Source organism: Mytilus californianus, unplaced genomic scaffold (genome assembly GCF_021869535.1).
Source record: "Mytilus californianus isolate M0D057914Y unplaced genomic scaffold, xbMytCali1.0.p SCAF_2, whole genome shotgun sequence".
NCBI classification, from domain to species: Eukaryota; Metazoa; Mollusca; class Bivalvia; order Mytilida; family Mytilidae; genus Mytilus; species Mytilus californianus.
In genome coordinates, this window is record NW_026262668.1 from 84,776,446 (window position 1) to 84,794,152 (window position 17,707).

Here is a 17,707-nt window from a genome sequence, read left to right on the forward strand (position 1 = left end):
TGACCTACCACTAATGCTTCCCCTTAAACTGACCTAATCAGAAACTAATACATGTAAACTAAAAAGTTTCAAAGCCAAATAATCTTCATGGAAATAAGATATGCCAATGCTTATACAACTGCATACCAAATATCATTGACCTAATACTGGTGGTTCACCATAAACTAGTCCTAATCACAAGCTAATACATTGTTGATGCCGTAGCCACTGCAAAACAATGCAGGAAACAGCATACCTACAAAACCTCCAGTGTAAATTATAGTTTATCTGACATCAATAAGGTCAGCTTTAACTGAAAGGAACATTGTATACAATGTTATGCCTCGCCTATGGGAGTGGAGGGCATTATGTTTTCTGGTCTGTATGTGCACTTGTTTGTTGTCCCATATCAGGTGCAAGTTTTTGGATAAGGTAGTTTACCACGAAAGTGTGGTCAATTCAACATTAAAGTTAGTATTGTCATTATAATGTGCACTTTTTTATTGTTGACTTTTTTTATTGTTGACTAAGTCCAACAATCAATATTAAAATACAAAATTTTTTTTTTAAATTTAACTTTTTTTTTAGATGTTATTTCTTGATCTTGAGCATTACCTTCTGTCCAAATATAACAAACCATGAAGGTTTACAAATTTATTGAGTCAAAAAAAATAAAATCTCAGAGTATGTGTTAAGTCCAAAAATCTTAGTCCATCTATCAGTAAATAAATATTGAAAAATGAAAAAAAATATTTTCAAAATTTTGCTCTGGTAACTTTGGTCATTAAAAGCTTCAGTCCAAATTTTATAATATTCCATGAAGGGTTGACAAAGTTATTGATGTCTATAGAAATAAAGAGCTGCTCCATGAGCACATGATACATCGTCGCCCTTTCAGTTTTGATGATTTTTCAACGAAAAAAATTCAAAAACTCCGCAATGTCATATCAGAAATTAATAAAAAACAAAAGAGAGCTTATTTCAAACGATATAAACAAGTCACCATAGTTTCATGAAAACTGCTCAAAGAGTTGTTGAGTTATTGTCTGAAAACTGGAAAATCACTCCTTTTTTATGAATAAAATTTCGAAACTAGGAAACGTCAAATCTAAATATCAAAAGGGAGCTTGCGTCAATAGATATAAACAATTCACCGAAGTTTCATAAATAAATGTGGATAGTGTCCACAGATCATGCCCCCGCTTTCATATCATATAGTTATAAAGGGACATAACTGAAGAACGGTAAAAGTGACACTACCCAAATTTGAACTTTATCTGAGTTTTATGGTAATGAATATTGTGTATAGGTTTCATAATGTTTGGTTGGGGCAAACTTAAGTTACAGAATGGAAACTAAAAATTTTGCAATCTTTCGATTTATAAAGGAGCATAACTCAATAATGGTTAAAGTGACACTACCCAAATTCAACTTGATCTGTTTTTTAATAGTGGAAGTCAAAATTAAACATTGCATTGTATAAAGCATTGATTGTAGTTGATTCAACTATAATCATGGACAAAGGAAGATAACTCCAATTTTAATAAAAATTACTTGATATTTGGAAGAAAATAAAAATTTTGCAATTTTTCCATTTATAAAGGGCATAACTCTAGAACGGTTAAAGTGACGCCACCAAAATTCAAACTTGATCTGTGTTTTGTGATAATAAGCATTGTGTATAAGTTTCATAACATTTGGTTTAGGCAAAACTTAAGTTAGAGAACAGAAACTAACAATTTTGCAATTTTTCCATTTATAAAGGGGCATAACTCTAGAACGGTTAAAGTGACGCCACCAAAATTCCAACTTGATTTGTGTTTTGTGGTAATAAGCATTGTGTATGAGTTTCATAACATTTGGTTGAGGCAAACTCAAGTTAGAGAACGGAAACCAATTTTGGGACGTACGTACGTATGAACGTACAGACGGACAAGGGTAAAACTTAATGCCCCCACCGCTACGGCGGGGGCATAAAAATTGGTGAAAGCATTTTTAAGTTATTATCAAAAGTGTTGACGACCGACGGACGAACGGACAGAGGGACAACAGTGTACCATAATACATCCTGTCTTAGACGGGCGTATAAAAAATAACCACAGACACTCAATGTTGACCCTGCTGCAGAATGAAGAATAGCTATGTCTCGTTTCCACTACAGAGATGTCCCAGGTTTGGCAAAAATGATGACCAATAGAAGTATTCCTATAATATCCAATTCTATTATTACCAAGTTTATGACAAAATCTTATATGGCAATTAATTATCAAATTAAGGAATAAAGAATTTGGCAGTAAAGTAAACATATTAAATCTAGGATAACAATATAACTTTATTTGCAGTACAGTTGACTACACTGCTATAATACAATAAGCTTATTTACACAGTCCAGTTATCCTGTCAAAAGCTGTTAAACGTGCTCATTTTCACCTGACCAAAGTGAACAACTGTTTGTTCGAAAATTTAAATGTAAATTTGATATTTCAATATTTTTAAAGTAATTTCTTAAACTACCACTTTAAAATTCTAATATACCAAACAATTTTGTTCAGTTTTAGATTTTGACTGAAATAATTTAAAGTTTTAACTAAGTACCCTGCTTTAAACAATTAATTTCATTATTTCTTGTTATAATTAACACTGGCCTGTAGAGTTGAGATATGAACCGTTATGTGAATTCTGGCTTATTACTTTCTATAAACTGCATTCAATATGATGCACCATTAATGCTCAGCAAATATAAACTGGTTCAAACAACTCTGCTTTATAATATAATTTATAATTACAAATTGGTGTGTTATGCTTACAAATGCAGTACTTCATTCTAAACTCTACTAAACAATCTAACATGAAAAATCAAAACTGAAGATAAAAACACTATAAACATCTTCCTATATCCTTATCACAAAAGTAACTGATAGAAGATTAATTAAAATGTAGATAGAGGTTTGGATATAAAGACCACTGGAGAAAAAGCAAGGAAAATAATAAGTCTTATATCCCTATAATTAGTCTGACGCAAGGCAATGAAAATGAGAATAATAAAATTGCCAGTTGCTTAAGATATTTATAAAATAATTAAATGTATGGCATCTTCGAAACAACCTGTAATGAATATTAAAATCTAATATATAACAAACGTTTTAAGTTTTTTGAATTGGAATATGCTTTCCTAAATAAATATCTAAAAGAAAATGATGGTTCATTTTACTGAAAGTTTTCGTGCATAGTTTGTGAATGTAGGACATGGCTGGCTATCTAGTCACTTAAGTACAGCTTTAATTATAAGGAAGCAAAGCTCATACACTGATGATATGTAACCTATTAATAAATTATGTCAAGAACTTTTAAGCCTTTCAATGGTCTGTCTATAAACCAAATAAATGCACTAAATATTTTTTTCAAATATTGGACTTGTAAAAATTAACAACAGACAACAAATCTTTAAATAAATGGTATATGCATTCTGTTAAGATCCAAATTTCAGAATGATAATTTCAATATGAATTTTTTTCATTAAAAGCAAAGACCAAAACATTATCCATATTTTATCTCTTTAATCATTCTGAAACTCTTACTCAAGGAATAAAATTACATATTTCTTTAATGGTGTATCTTAAAATCTGTACAATTACTGGTTTTGTTTACAACATTAAAATCTCAATATAAAACATTAAAAATTCTAAAAAAAACGCTGACTGATAAACAGTATAATTATGTCAGGACAAGAATATGTGAAAACAAGACAACAATTCACCAATGTATAAGAGTATTTTCTCCCTGGTATATTTCTTAAGTTTAAAACATAGATATCATACACATTGTTTGAGACATAATGCCTTTTTCCATAAAATTGTTAGTCCGAAAACCAATGAAAAAGTATTATATATTTTCTAACATATGCATCACACTATGAATCTGACAAAATAAGACAGAGACATCTTTTACAACTCTATATACTAAATACCTTATCATATAATTATAATAATTAACTTTAACTGCTCAGTCAGGTTTTTTCAATGTAAAAACTTTTAAGAATGAATTACACTTAATATTTATTCAAATAAATGGGAGTCTTTAAAAATATTTAATAAACAAAATCTTTCTGGTTATGACTTGAATAAACTATTACTACTTTTATACAAATAAAACCATACATACAACCCAGTAAACAGAGATAACACATAACCATTCAATCTCTAAAAATTACGATTGTCCAAATATTATCATGACCTGAATGCCCATAATGAAATCGGCCAAAATCCAAACAGCAAGCTGCTTTGCAAAAGCTTTGAACATTAAGAAGGCCATTTGATTTAGAAGTAATCTACAATACTGAATTTCATATTACAGTTATTTTCCCATGCTAAAGCAGTAATATACCACTACAGAAAAAAATCTGTTCGTTTAAAATCTTTCATCTTTCCAAATAATACAGTTACAGCGAAAAAAACAAGAATCTAGCTCTACAAGAATACTGATTGATATTATTATGTATGTATATATCTACTTGGAAATATGATAAATGAATTCTTTTTTTCTTTTTTTAGATTAAATTGGAAAACTAACAGCAATATCAAACATGCTCTTTTTTACTCTTTATTATATCAAACATCGACTAATTCAAACAAGCAAGAGTCTTGAAGGGCTATGTGTACACTCACTATGTATAATAAATCTCTGATTTTGATCATGTTAACTTTCAATTAACATAACACATTTTCTTACAAAATAATACATTTCCAACTTTCTCCCTTTATCAAAGCACCTAAATAAAATATGCAATAGTTATAATGAGCTATATTTAAAGTATCTGAAACTGACAAACAGACAATCAATATAACAAAAATAACATGATAAAGCATAACAGGGGAGGTAACTCAAAATTTTATAAATGTTTAGCTAGAAATAAGTAATCTGTCTTCTACTTTTTGACCGTCTCCACATAATTTGACGGGAGCATACCACGTCTTCCCGTTGCTTCCACTGTACCCTCCATCCAACCAGCATCAATTGGTTGACAGAATATGATGTGATCACCCTCATTAAAACTGACTTCATCATCATCGGCAGCCACGTAATCATATGCTGCACGGCAAACCATCTAAAATTTTCAAATAAAGAAAACAAATGTTACTTGATCAGAGTTCAAAGATTAAATGAAAAATGTAATCTACAATTATTTATAGAGAACTAACTTGTGAATATTTTTTAAAAACATATGCATAAAAAATGGACTACTATAAGCTCAAGATCGGTTTGGTACTATATAGCCTTGGATTGTGTTTTCAAATGGTGCAGATAAGCTAAGAAAAATAATCTCATTTGAATGTGAGTGCTTGAAGGGCATACAAAAAACACCTTCCATGTGCTATAGATGGTTGTAAAAATGATTTACAAAATTTTCTTTAGTGTTACTATTTTTTTTTTAATATCAATTGTTATTTAAATACTTTCAGGCTTTCTTTTTTTCCATCTATTCATTTAGCTATCAAATATAAAATTGGAAATGGAAAACATATAAATTTTGGAATGGACATGAGTAATGGAATGGAGAGAGAAAGTTATCACTTAATCCATGCCCTCAACTGGCAGCAATTATAAAACTTCAATAGCAAATAATTTGATACATAATATCAGAGCAAAGTCTTTATTTTGTGCTTGTAGCAATCTCAGAATACTTCTGAAAAGGGACCAATTTAATAAAAAAAATAAATTGCTTCGCCAAGCGCAGCTGGATACGATCGCAGAGGTCCAACCATGAACAGTTGGGGCAAAAATGGACACAATATTCATGCTTGATACAGGTCTGAATTTGGATTGTGATTCAATATTTGACACATAATAGGTTTCTGACACAGAATAACTGTAGTCAAAGAACTTAGAATTGGTAATATAATTTGAATTTATATTCATTTTTGCTTTCCCTTAGTCATGGTCATAATTTCAATTCAAATTTCCAATGGAGTTTGCAACCATAATAACCCATTTAAATACATCATAAAAGTCTTAAAATAGAAAATGACATACATAATCATAGCTAAAATTAATTTACCTTAATCAGCATTTTTAAAATTATTAAAATATTAACTTCTAAAAATGAATTGACAGCTAATCACCTCAAGACAATACAAAAATTATTTATACATAATTTAAAAGCAGTGTAAGGGAGGTAATTCAAAGTTGTGTTTGAATAACCTCCCTTATACTGTAATTTGTACTTAAGTTATTGTCCATTAACCAGGACACCCTTGTTTTTTCTCACTTTTTTGCCCCTAATTCCTAAACGGTTTGAGCCATAACCCCTAAAGCCAATCCTAACCATCCCTTTGTGGTATGGAAACTTGTGGTATAATTTCAGAGAGATCCATACACTGTTCCACAAGTTATTGTCATGAAACTAGAAAAATGCTTATTTGGGCCCCTTTTTGGCCCCTAATTCCTAAACTGTTGGAACCATAACCCCATAAAATCAATCCAAACCTTCCTGTTGGGACCATAACCCCATAAAATCAATCCCAACCTTCCTTTTGTGGTTATAAACCTTATGTTTAAATTTCATAGATTTCTATTTACTAATACTCAAGTTATTGTCCAGAAACCAAATGTCTTAGGACGATGACGACTACGTGATACCAATATACGACAGCAAAATTTTTTGCGGTCGTATAAAAAACATTATGCCCAAAATGGTACATCCCGACTAAAGCAAACTTCATGCTTCAATATATGTTCTATTTATAGTAATAATGTAAACCTTCTTAGCTAGAAGTTGGGAGTCGTATGCAAGTGCTTTACCTGTAAATCCTTCTTCATACAATACTAATGATTGGCCATTTAGTGGAGACTTTCAGTGGTTTCAAAATTTGTAGTGTTCTAGTTTCCAAGCTTATTCAAGAGGTACTTTTCAATAATATTGAATTAGATGACACAAGTTAAACACTAAAATTGTGCAGTTTCTGGAGGATAGCCTACATGTATGTTAGGAGGATCAAGATATATAGTACTACTTCATATCAAAATATTACTGTTCATTTTTCATAAGATTTATTTAATTTTGATACTATGACCCTGTAATGGATAGAAAATATTTATTTCAAGATTTGGCAACTAAGGCAGTGGCTATTCATTTTAAGAGACATAATCTCTTAATTAGTAATAATTATCTATTTCCCTCATAAAATAATTCATTAAGAGACGGTATAAAACATTCCATGAGATTTATTGTGATTTTATCATTTCTTGAAAACAAACCATTTTTTAAAAAGATTCATCATTAGTTGTTTACTTGAACCTGTGAAAACATCTATTATCAAACGACAGTACAAAATATAGGGTATATGTATGAAAATGTTGACAAAACTTTAGGGATGGCAAAGTGTAAATATAAAAGCATGCTTAGGATGTCCCCTGTACTTACACCTTTGCCCGTGGTATCATAAAAGGATTCACATTCATCTTGTTCCTGTAAAGTCATATATTCAAACCAGATCATGATATTATATACTCATTCGATGTTATTGGTTTTATTGTTCAGGCCTTCAGGGAATAACAATTAACATGAATATCTGCAATAACCCTCAGATAAATAGGCTCCCTCCAAGTCAAGACACAAGTTACTTTTTATTTGACATTAAAACATCAATGATTACAACAGAAAACAAATCAATCATATTTATAAGCCCAGTATCTTTAATGAGTTATTTATCCTCATTAAAATTCAAAAATCCTATTCTATAAATAAATTTGCACAATTTTTATGAAGCTTACAATATTCTATAAATAAATTTGCACAATTTTTATGAAACTTACATACTGTGACCCTTCAAGTTTGATGTTAATTGCTTTATTGTAATTTATGATTATTCAGTAATTGGTATAGTTATCTCCCAACGTAATTGGTATAGTTATACACATCTCCCTACGTAATTGGTATAGTTATACACATCTGCCAAAATAATTGGTATAGTTATAAATATCTCTCCAAATAATTGGTATAAAGTTATACACATCTGCCAAAGTAATTGGTATATGTATACACATCTCCCCAAGTAATTGGTATATGTATACACATCTCCCAAGTAATTGGTATATGTATACACATCTCCCCATGTAATTGGTATATGTATACACATCTCCCCAAGTAATTGGTATATGTATACCCATCTCCCCATATTATTGGTATATGTATACACATCTCCCCAAGTAATTGGTATATGTATACACATTTCCCCATGTAATTGGTATATGTATACACATCTCCCAAAGTAATTTGTATAGTTATCCAACTACAACTTACTCCTTTTCCAGAGAATCTATCTGCTTCTTGTGGTGGTGGTGGCTGGGCAAATTGTTGTGGTGGGGGTGGTTGTCTTGGTTGTTGAGTTCCTGCAGCTATTAAAACAGAATGTCCATTAAAGGTGATCAAAAATGCAATAAATTTAATTAAATAAACCTTTGATATTAACCTACATCTATCAGTGTTATTGTTTACACTTCTGTTAATTGGTTTTTTTTTATACTTTTTGTTTTTTGTTTTATCAAACATTTTTCTGAAATACCTTGAAAAGAGAAATTAAATCATGCTTAGTGAAACAGTAAGGAGTAAGCTAACTGCCATAATATGAAAAAAGCAATCAGAGAAGTTATGATGCAGGTATATTAACTATTAGGAAAGAAAGAAAAGTACTGCATGAAATTCAATGAAAATTATATTTAGTTCTTTTATAATTAACCCTACACTTCTTCATGAGTAAAAACATTTTATTTAAAAGTTTATTGTCATTGTCAACTACAATCACAGTATATCTACAGACAACAAGTAAGTGTTTGTATAAAAATCTCATTAAATTAAAAAAAAACATTGAATAATCTCTTAGCATAATGAAAATTGGATAGATAATACAAAATAATGAAAAAAAATTGCAATTAATCTAAAATGACAAACATACAAAACTGTCCTGTTACTGATCCCCATCTGTCGTTAATTGGGTCATAATCCGAAATGGAACCAACACGTCTTTGTGAAGAGGGATTTTCCACTGAAATTTACACAATATAAAAAATAATTTTTTCTTCTGATGAATTCTTCAATGTGCATGAAAACTTAATGTTGTATTCAAAATATATTAATGAAGTGCAATCATACAAACTAAGATAAGAACAACATAACATGACAATAGAACAACAAGTACAGTACAGACAAACAAATCTTTTAATGGTACAAATCAACAATTTCCTTAAATGAAATTTCCCATAAAAAAATCAAGGACAATAACATGTATATGAAACATATTGTTAAACTGTACACAGTTTTCCCAACAGAAATATGCCTACTAGTGTTCATGCAAATAATGTATAGAGGAAAAATAGGTCATTCACTATTTCTTTTTCTAAACGTATTGTCAATCAAACTTAAGTTTTAACTAAGTTATAGATAGAAGGTACTAGTATTAGTGAGAATGCAAGAGAGGCTACTGAAATAAGAGATAAGCTGATTAGTCAGTACTAAAAACCCAATGTTAATTATCAATTTAATATCAAATACTATATAATCTTTATTCACTCTAATTCAAACATTGTTTTACCGCCTCAGAGTGTTTGCCTCGAGTACAGGACGTATAGGGTTCAAACCCATGCCGGATCAAACCAAAGACTTTAAAATTGGTATTTGCTGCTTCTCCGCTAAGCACAAGGCATTAAAGAGTAAAAGCAAAGAATGGTTGGCTGGAAGTCCGAATAATGTGTCCAGGTAAGGTGACATGTCTTCCTGCAGACTGTTACCTTGTGAACTAGCATGTTAAAAATCCGGCTCAGCATGTCAGTCTAGTACAAAGCAGGGTAAATATTCATATTACATTAACATGTTCTCATCCTGAATATGCATATTAATTTGCCGTTGGATGTTAAGCAGCCTTCCATCATCATCAATAAACATTGCTTATGGTCAAACGGCAACAACATGTACTAAAATGTCTGCAGTTCACATTAAATTTTTGATACTTTATTGTTACCATGGTTTTCAATGCTGATAACTTTTTAAATTATTGTGGGTATCATTGGCCAGAAGCCAGTTTTTGATCATTTGAGAAGAAATCTCTATTTATAAAAATAGATAATTTTGACCAATGTCAAGGGCCATCACAGACTTATGCTGCGTTATTGAAGTATTTAATGTCAAATAAATTTGGTACTGGTTGTCAATTGTTGTTAAGCTTTCCTTTCAGACAAATTAGGGTTAATAATGCATGTATTTGGTGTCATAATTAGATTTTCACATTTGTAAATATTGTTAGTTTTAATCAACAAATGTCCACAATTCATAGATTATTTATACATATAAATGCTTGATGTGTTATTCAATTTAAAAACTATTAAAATGACAGAATTTATAATTGTATAATTTTTAATTAGTACAAAAAACCTCCAATGCATACACTAACACTATACTAAAGCTTTAGGTTTCATATTGGTATATTTCATTGCTGAAGAAGAAAACTAGGTCAAGCTTGGGAAAATCACCCCTAAAATTTGCTTCAATTTTTTTTGATAATTTTCACCTCTTTAGCAAAAAAATCAATACATAAATATGTCATCTTGATATAAGAACAGCTAATTTACTTATGGAAATAAACTTATTTTTCTGAAATGCATCTACTCCTGCCTGGTCCTTTGTTCAGTCAGCTGAATATTTCAATGAGTAAAATTATTATTGTGTTTTTGTTCCTGATGTGTAATTTTATTATGTGGTACATACATTATTAGAACACTGTTTTACCAAGCAACAGAATAGATTTTGATTGTTTCTATGGTGTTTTAGAAATTAAAGATTAACTGTACATTTTACATTATAAAGGCTTTCCTATAATATTCAGTTTTGTCAATAATTATAACTTATTAAATTAATAAAAACATGTGTGGTATGCTACATTCATTTTAAAGTTATTTTAAAACATCTCTAGTTTAGAAGTGTCTTTGATCAACTACATCCATTACCATGGCTTTGCCTAGCATTGAAACATGCAAATTGTAACAGTTCACCATAGTGACCTTAATAAATTCATAATAAGAATACATCAGAAATCAGCCTTTCTATATAATGTGTTAAGTTTTCTTATGAAAAACATATGTTTGTATGCACTAAACTTTATATTATCTACCCTGAACCACTTCCTCCACTAATAATAAAAGCCTAATAAGAAAAATAAGCTGAGCTATTATTGACATGGTTCAGTGAAAAAGTTTTAAAAGATTTAATGATATTAAACATAAAAAATTATTATTCATGAAAAAATAAGAAGAAAAAAGCATTGACCTTCTACCAAACCAGGGTTTCCAAATTGGCCATATTTTTCTCACTTGTCCTTTATCATTTATCGTTGGCTGAATAAAATGCAAGAATTTCACAGAAATCATGGAAATTTATCCCTTAAAAAAGAATTTCTAAATTTTGTGGAAATTTTTCTTTACTGTACATTGACAAAAATGTACAATTTTTTCGGGTGACTTTATGCTGAGTTTTATCCATGTAACATCAATATCAAGAATAAGCCTTGAACTTTTTGTTCAGTGTGTTATTGCAATATTGAAAAGTATAGAACAAATTTTGTATGATGTTCAACCACTTCAAAGGATGCAGTGGTAAGTAACTGAACCTATATGAAAGTATGACTTCATCATGTGACCAAATTTCTTGCCCTTTATTTCCGTTAATTCCCTTGATTGGCTCAAAAGCCTTTATTAACAAATGCAAGAGATAATGGATCAAAAGTGTGCAACTGACTACATTTTTTTTCTGGAAACCCTGAACCATAAACTATCAGACTGCAATGAAGAAAAAGGGAGTATACGTCAACCAAAAGAAAATGCATTATAATTCTGAAGCAAAGTCTATGAAATTTCAACATATAGTTCTGCTAAAAATGATAATCATCTGTACAATATTGTATCAAGTCCATAGATATAAAAATATAAGAAGAAGCAAACATATTACAGTGAAGATCCTTGATGAGTCAGATTTTAAAAGACCACATCAGCATCTTACATAAACTTAAACCCCTTGTTGCACAAGCACTGTTAATCTTATCAACAAAACATGAATTTTAGGTTGATCTCTTTATAATTTAAATAGATCTCATAAAGTTATCTTTAAGGTAGTTATTTTATTTTTTTACTTCAATTCTAAGAGAACCAAACCTTTCTAAACTGTCATTTCTAAAAATTAAGCAAAAGTTTTCAAAATGACTGTTTTTATTTTCACTTGAATTAGTTTTAATCATTATTTTACATAACAGCTGTAAATAGATAGATGGAGAAATATTTCATTTAGGATTTCTACCCTAACTTACATAAGAACTATATTTAACTTTTGATCTGTACAATGCTGATGTGTTTAAAATTAAAAAAAAAAAAACATGACCACATTTAATCAATTAAGTCCACTGTAAAAGTTGGAAAAAAGCAAAAATAAAGTACTGAATTATTTACCTGAACCTTCACCATCTACAGAAATCATTACATGTCATGTGATTAAACCTGTCAACATCTAGGTTAATGAATGATAAGATAGATGTTATATTTTGATTGTCTTTATGTTATCAAATGTGTTTCTGTATTGACCATTAGAAACCTTTGATTTAAAATAGACATGCTAATAAAATGCTGATAATACAAATTAATTGAAGTAAAAAATATATTAAGTTCATAACAAACATGAACAAGACTAGATTAAAAGACAAATAATAATAAAAAACCTAAAATAAAAAACGATTAGTGATAAAACATGCCAAACATTTCACTGGTCAGATGTATCAGTACCAATAATGTTCAACAAACTAATCCAATTCTGTATAAGATGAGTAAATTATTTAATATTTCACCAGTAATACAGAACAACCTACCCCATACTAACATATACAAATTTTTACATATAGGGGACAACAAATTGTGCACCTAATTTTCTTGTGAAAAATGGATAACTTATCTTCGCCAAAAATGAACAATTCTACATACAGTCTGATAAAAAAATAAATGGGGAATGTGTCCACGGGACACAGATGATGCCCCTGCTTGCATATAACATTATAAAGTGATATAACTCAAGAACCGTAAAAGAGACGCTACCGAAATTTGTACTTGATCTGAGTTTTATGGTAATAAGCATTGTGTATAAGTTTCTTAACATTTGGTTGAAGCAAACTTAAGTTAGAGAACGGAAACAAAAAATTCAGCAATTTTTCCATTTGTAAAGGATTTGATTTGATTTTTGGTGTTTTAACACCACTTTTAAGCACCGCTTTTGGGCTATTTCGTTGCGGCCAGTTTTTATTGGTGGAGGACATTTGTAAAGGAACATAACTCTAGAACGGTAAAAGTGACACCACCAAAATTTATACTTGATCTGTGTTTTGTGGTAATAAGCATTGTGTATAAGTTTCATAACATTTGGTTGAGGCAAACTAAAGTTAGAGAACGGAAACCAATTTCTGAACGTACTGATGAAAGAATGTACAGATGTACGGATGTACCGAGGGACATACAGACAGACAAGGGTAAAACTTAAAAAAAAAAAATAAATGTGGAATGTGTCCATGGGACACAGATGATGCCCCCACTTGCATATCATATAAAGATATAAAGGGACATAACTGAAGAATGGTAAAAGTGATGCTACCCAATTTGTACTTGATCTGAGTTTTGTGGTAATAAGCATTGTGTATAAGTTTCATAACATTTGTTTCAGGCAAACTAAAGTTAGAGAACGAAAACAAAATATTCAGCAATTTTTATGTTTATAAAGGGGCATAACTAAAGAACGGTAAAAGTGACAGCACCCAATTTCCAACTTGATCTGTGTTTTGTGGTAATAAGCATTGTGTATAAGTTTCATAACATTTGGTTGAGGCAAACTAAAGTTAGAGAACAGAAACCAACTTTGGGAAGTACGGACGTACGTACGGACGGACGTATAGACGGACAAGGGTAAAAATTAATGCCACCTCATAAAAAAATAAAAAGTAAATGGGATGTTAATTTTAATTTCAAAATGAAAGTATTTATAGATGTATATTGTATCACTAGCTTTCCCTGAAACTGGTTCCCTCAAAGAGTTTTTTAAACCTATTTCTTAGTCTAGATAAAAACCATGACAAAAACTTTATGATTATCTAAATGTGGTATACATCCTTAATTATGAATGGGGTCTAAGTCTGCTTACATGCTTACCCCACACCTTCTCAATTTGAAACTTTTTAAATAGTCTATAATTTTTTTAAACATAAAAATATCAAACAATGGGTAAAACAGGAATACTACTGGTTATTCAGAATTGTTTTCAAACAGAAAATTCAAACATGTCAAACAAGTTATCATTCTATCTATCAATAAACAATAAACAAAAACGAGGAATGCAAATAACTTTCAAACTGTCGAACTACACAGTGTCAAAGACTATGATCCAAAAACTGTCAAACTACAGTGCTTAGATCATAGTCCTAGAACTGTCTTTAAATTTTAACAGCATTCTAACTTTACTCACTATTATCATGATGTTGATAGAATGGCCGTACCTTGGCATTAAAATTATTATCTAATCCTGTATAAATATCAAATCAATTTGTAGTAGAAAAATTGAGTTGTTTCCCTTTGATCTTTGACAATAAACACTAGCATCTGACAACACAAATAATATTTAATCTATATCATCCCTTTGTTCTTCTTTTGGCAAAGGGAAATATTTACTCCAAGTATGTTTCACAAATGTCAGAATAGGATTGCAAGTGGTGTGCAACATATAACTGTCATATAATTTTTTCAATTATAAATGCAGATCTTTCAGAGATAGGCATGAAGATTTATCAAAAGTAAAATATATGATAAGAAAACAACACTTTCAAACAGTCAATGGTTAGGGGAAAAAGTAATCCTTATTGGTATTGATTAAGCAATAGTCCATTTTTTTTGGCCATAATTTGTCCTTATAAAGTTTATATTAATCAGGCAATATTAAAAGATGTGACAAAAAAATTTGTATTTTATTTCATTTCTTGCAACATTGATAAGATTCAATGACTGATATTTTCAAATAATTTAATTTTGGATGTATAAACTCATCTTTTGAAAGTTTTTTGTCTATCAGCTCATAGACATAATTTTGTCATGTGACTGTGACATCATCAAAGTTTTTTCATGATTTACTCATTAAAAATGAAATTTAGAATTAAATTATAAGGAATAACACAAAAAATGTGGTGCACACATTTAAATAATATTCAGTGTACACTACATTTTTTATGTTATTTCTTCATAGAAAGAAAAAAAATTACAGTCATTCCTTAAATAATTTGAAGTCTTCATATTAAAATTTTAGAATATTTACACTTCATTTTGTGTAACCCTATTCTGTTAAGATATCCACCATACTTAGTTTATTATCAAAACATTTTCTTATTTTTGCCAGAATAAAAGGTTCATATATAACCGTCCAATAACCCACCTCTTCCAGTGTTAGAATCATAAACTACAGCTCCAGAGTTTCTTGACGAGTATGGTGTTCCTTGGTTTTGTTGTTGGTCTCTAACTGGGTCATAGTTATGAATACTTCCTGGATTTGGGCGCACACGAACATCTGTTAAAATAGAAAAATACTACTACTTTTAATTTGAGTTTTACAACTATAGAAATACTGCAGCTTTAGAGGTAATTAAAATAAGTGAGACAGAATAAAATATGTGACAGAAAGTCTAGACTAAAATATATCCTTCATATATTCAGAATAAAATGTGTACCAGATTATAGATTAAAATATGCCTAAATACAGATTATGCTCAATACAATGTTGAATGTCATAATTTCTAGGAAATAGGTTTCAATTCTAGATAATGTTGCTATGGTTCTTTGTTGAATTTGTGAATGGCAGTACTTAAAACGAACTCAGCTAGGTCAACTAAAATTATTTCAATACAGGCCTCTCATTTCAAGTTGTCACTCAAATATTCAAAATAACTTTCTGATAATTCTGTTTTCTTTTATAGAAATGAGAGAGAGAGTCATTCTTTTTTAAGTAATAGAGACAGAGAAACTTTGAGCATGGTTAATCACTGGTTTGTATTGTACATAAATAGTTCATGAATTAGATCAGACAACAAAAGAAAATGTAAACGTTTCTCTTTTTATGCAATTAATTATTTATAATCAGGATATCCACTATGGGAAGTTCTTTCCTGTTTCTAAACACGTTTTTAATTATCTACTACTTAACACTACAGATAGAGTGTCTGAATCCAAATAACCACTATATAAAATTCTTTTTTAAATGACTTACAATGAATCTATAATAACAAGTCAATTTAAACAAAAGTATAGAAACTTAAAATCAATTTTTAGATCAAATCATGTATTAAATACATAATTTGACATATTTTCACATTTGCATGATTGCTTTAATACATTAGAAATAATTTTAAAATTACTGATAGCTAGTATACCTGATGTTTCAAGACTTATAATTGTTGAAAGCATTTGTAACTAAATATATGATGAGATGAAATACCATAACCAGGTTAAACAATATATCATTAATTGATTGATTGATTGATTGATCTTTACTTGCTTCACATCAAGTGTCAATCAATAAATTGATGATACAAGAATATAATACAATATATATACACATACAAATGTATATTGAAATATAGGTTTGACTATAATACACAGTATATCTGATTATTAGTAATAAAAAAGCTTTTCCTTTGCCAAAAATATAAATATGAAATGGCAATCTGCCTAGCTGTATATATCATGCTGGTGATGTTAACATGAAGATAAAAAAATTATTACTGACATGAAATTTATCATTTACAAGATAAGATAGAGGAGGAAAGGGGTATACCTTGTGCAGAATTTTTTTGTTCCCTTTCATGTAAAGATATACTTATTTTTTAATTCATAACGGTTTAAAATAACAAGTCTTTGGAAAGGACATTTTCTTAAAATCCTTTATACCAAAGTAATGTACCTTTTACAAATTAAAGTTATTTGATTTTATGAATAAAATTGTCAAACCATTTTATTAAAATAAAGATACAATTTCAATTTAATTTTTTCTGATATTCAATCAGTACTAAGAGGTGTTGATTAACCTAAAACTTTTGTTAACAGTAATACATTTGAGAGGTTTGGCTTGCTGTTAAACCTGATTCAACCCAGTTTTCCATTGTAAGTGTCTATGGCCTGTACAAATTCCATCGCTTTGATAGCCATTTTTTGGTTATTCGCCCAAATTATCTTGTTTTCGCTGGTGATTAAAAATTCACACAAGAGAAATACCTTGTCTAGACCTGTGTCACTGCATACAATTGATTGAGGTAATACTGAGGCATAAGTGATCCTTCCCTAAAATCATTGAAGCCATTGGATGAAAATTTTCTTTGTGCACAATGAGTGTTGTAAAATTTCAAACTATCAGCAAACAGAAAGTGGTTGCATGTCAGATGTTAAAATAGCTAACACACTATAACTCAACATTATCACACTGCAAACCAAATATAAAATCATTCGATTTCATAGAAGACAAGAAAACTTTAACCCAGGTTTTCTACCCAAAGTCTTTCGAACAAACAGATGGATAGATGGAGTCGAGCAGTTACTAGACCTGCTTTTGCTGTTGGTGATGTTGGTAAAATGATATGGAATATACATCAACGATACAAAAATCCAACTACATGGGAAA

At 29.8% G+C, this 17,707-nt stretch overlaps 1 protein-coding gene across 11 annotated transcripts in view; it reads right to left on the reverse strand.

Annotated features, from left to right (window-relative positions):
• Positions 1 to 2,291: 2,291 nt before the first annotated feature.
• Positions 2,292 to 17,707, reverse strand: part of LOC127730323 (LIM and SH3 domain protein 1-like) — a 47,164-nt gene continuing 31,748 nt past the window's right edge. For 8 of the 11 annotated variants that reach the window (XM_052238697.1, XM_052238693.1, XM_052238696.1 and 5 more), the window contains 5 exons: positions 15,473 to 15,604; positions 14,516 to 14,572; positions 8,931 to 9,020; positions 8,279 to 8,373; positions 2,292 to 5,083 (listed from right to left, as the gene is read on the reverse strand). In XM_052238697.1, coding sequence (XP_052094657.1) covers positions 4,904 to 5,083; positions 8,279 to 8,373; positions 8,931 to 9,020; positions 14,516 to 14,572; positions 15,473 to 15,604 — 554 coding nt within the window. In that variant the 3' untranslated portion in view covers positions 2,292 to 4,903. Of the gene's footprint in view, positions 5,084 to 8,278; positions 8,374 to 8,930; positions 9,021 to 12,465; positions 12,481 to 14,515; positions 14,573 to 15,472; positions 15,605 to 17,707 lie in introns of all 11 variants that reach the window. The other 3 variants (XM_052238689.1, XM_052238690.1, XM_052238694.1) reach the window with 3 other exon arrangements.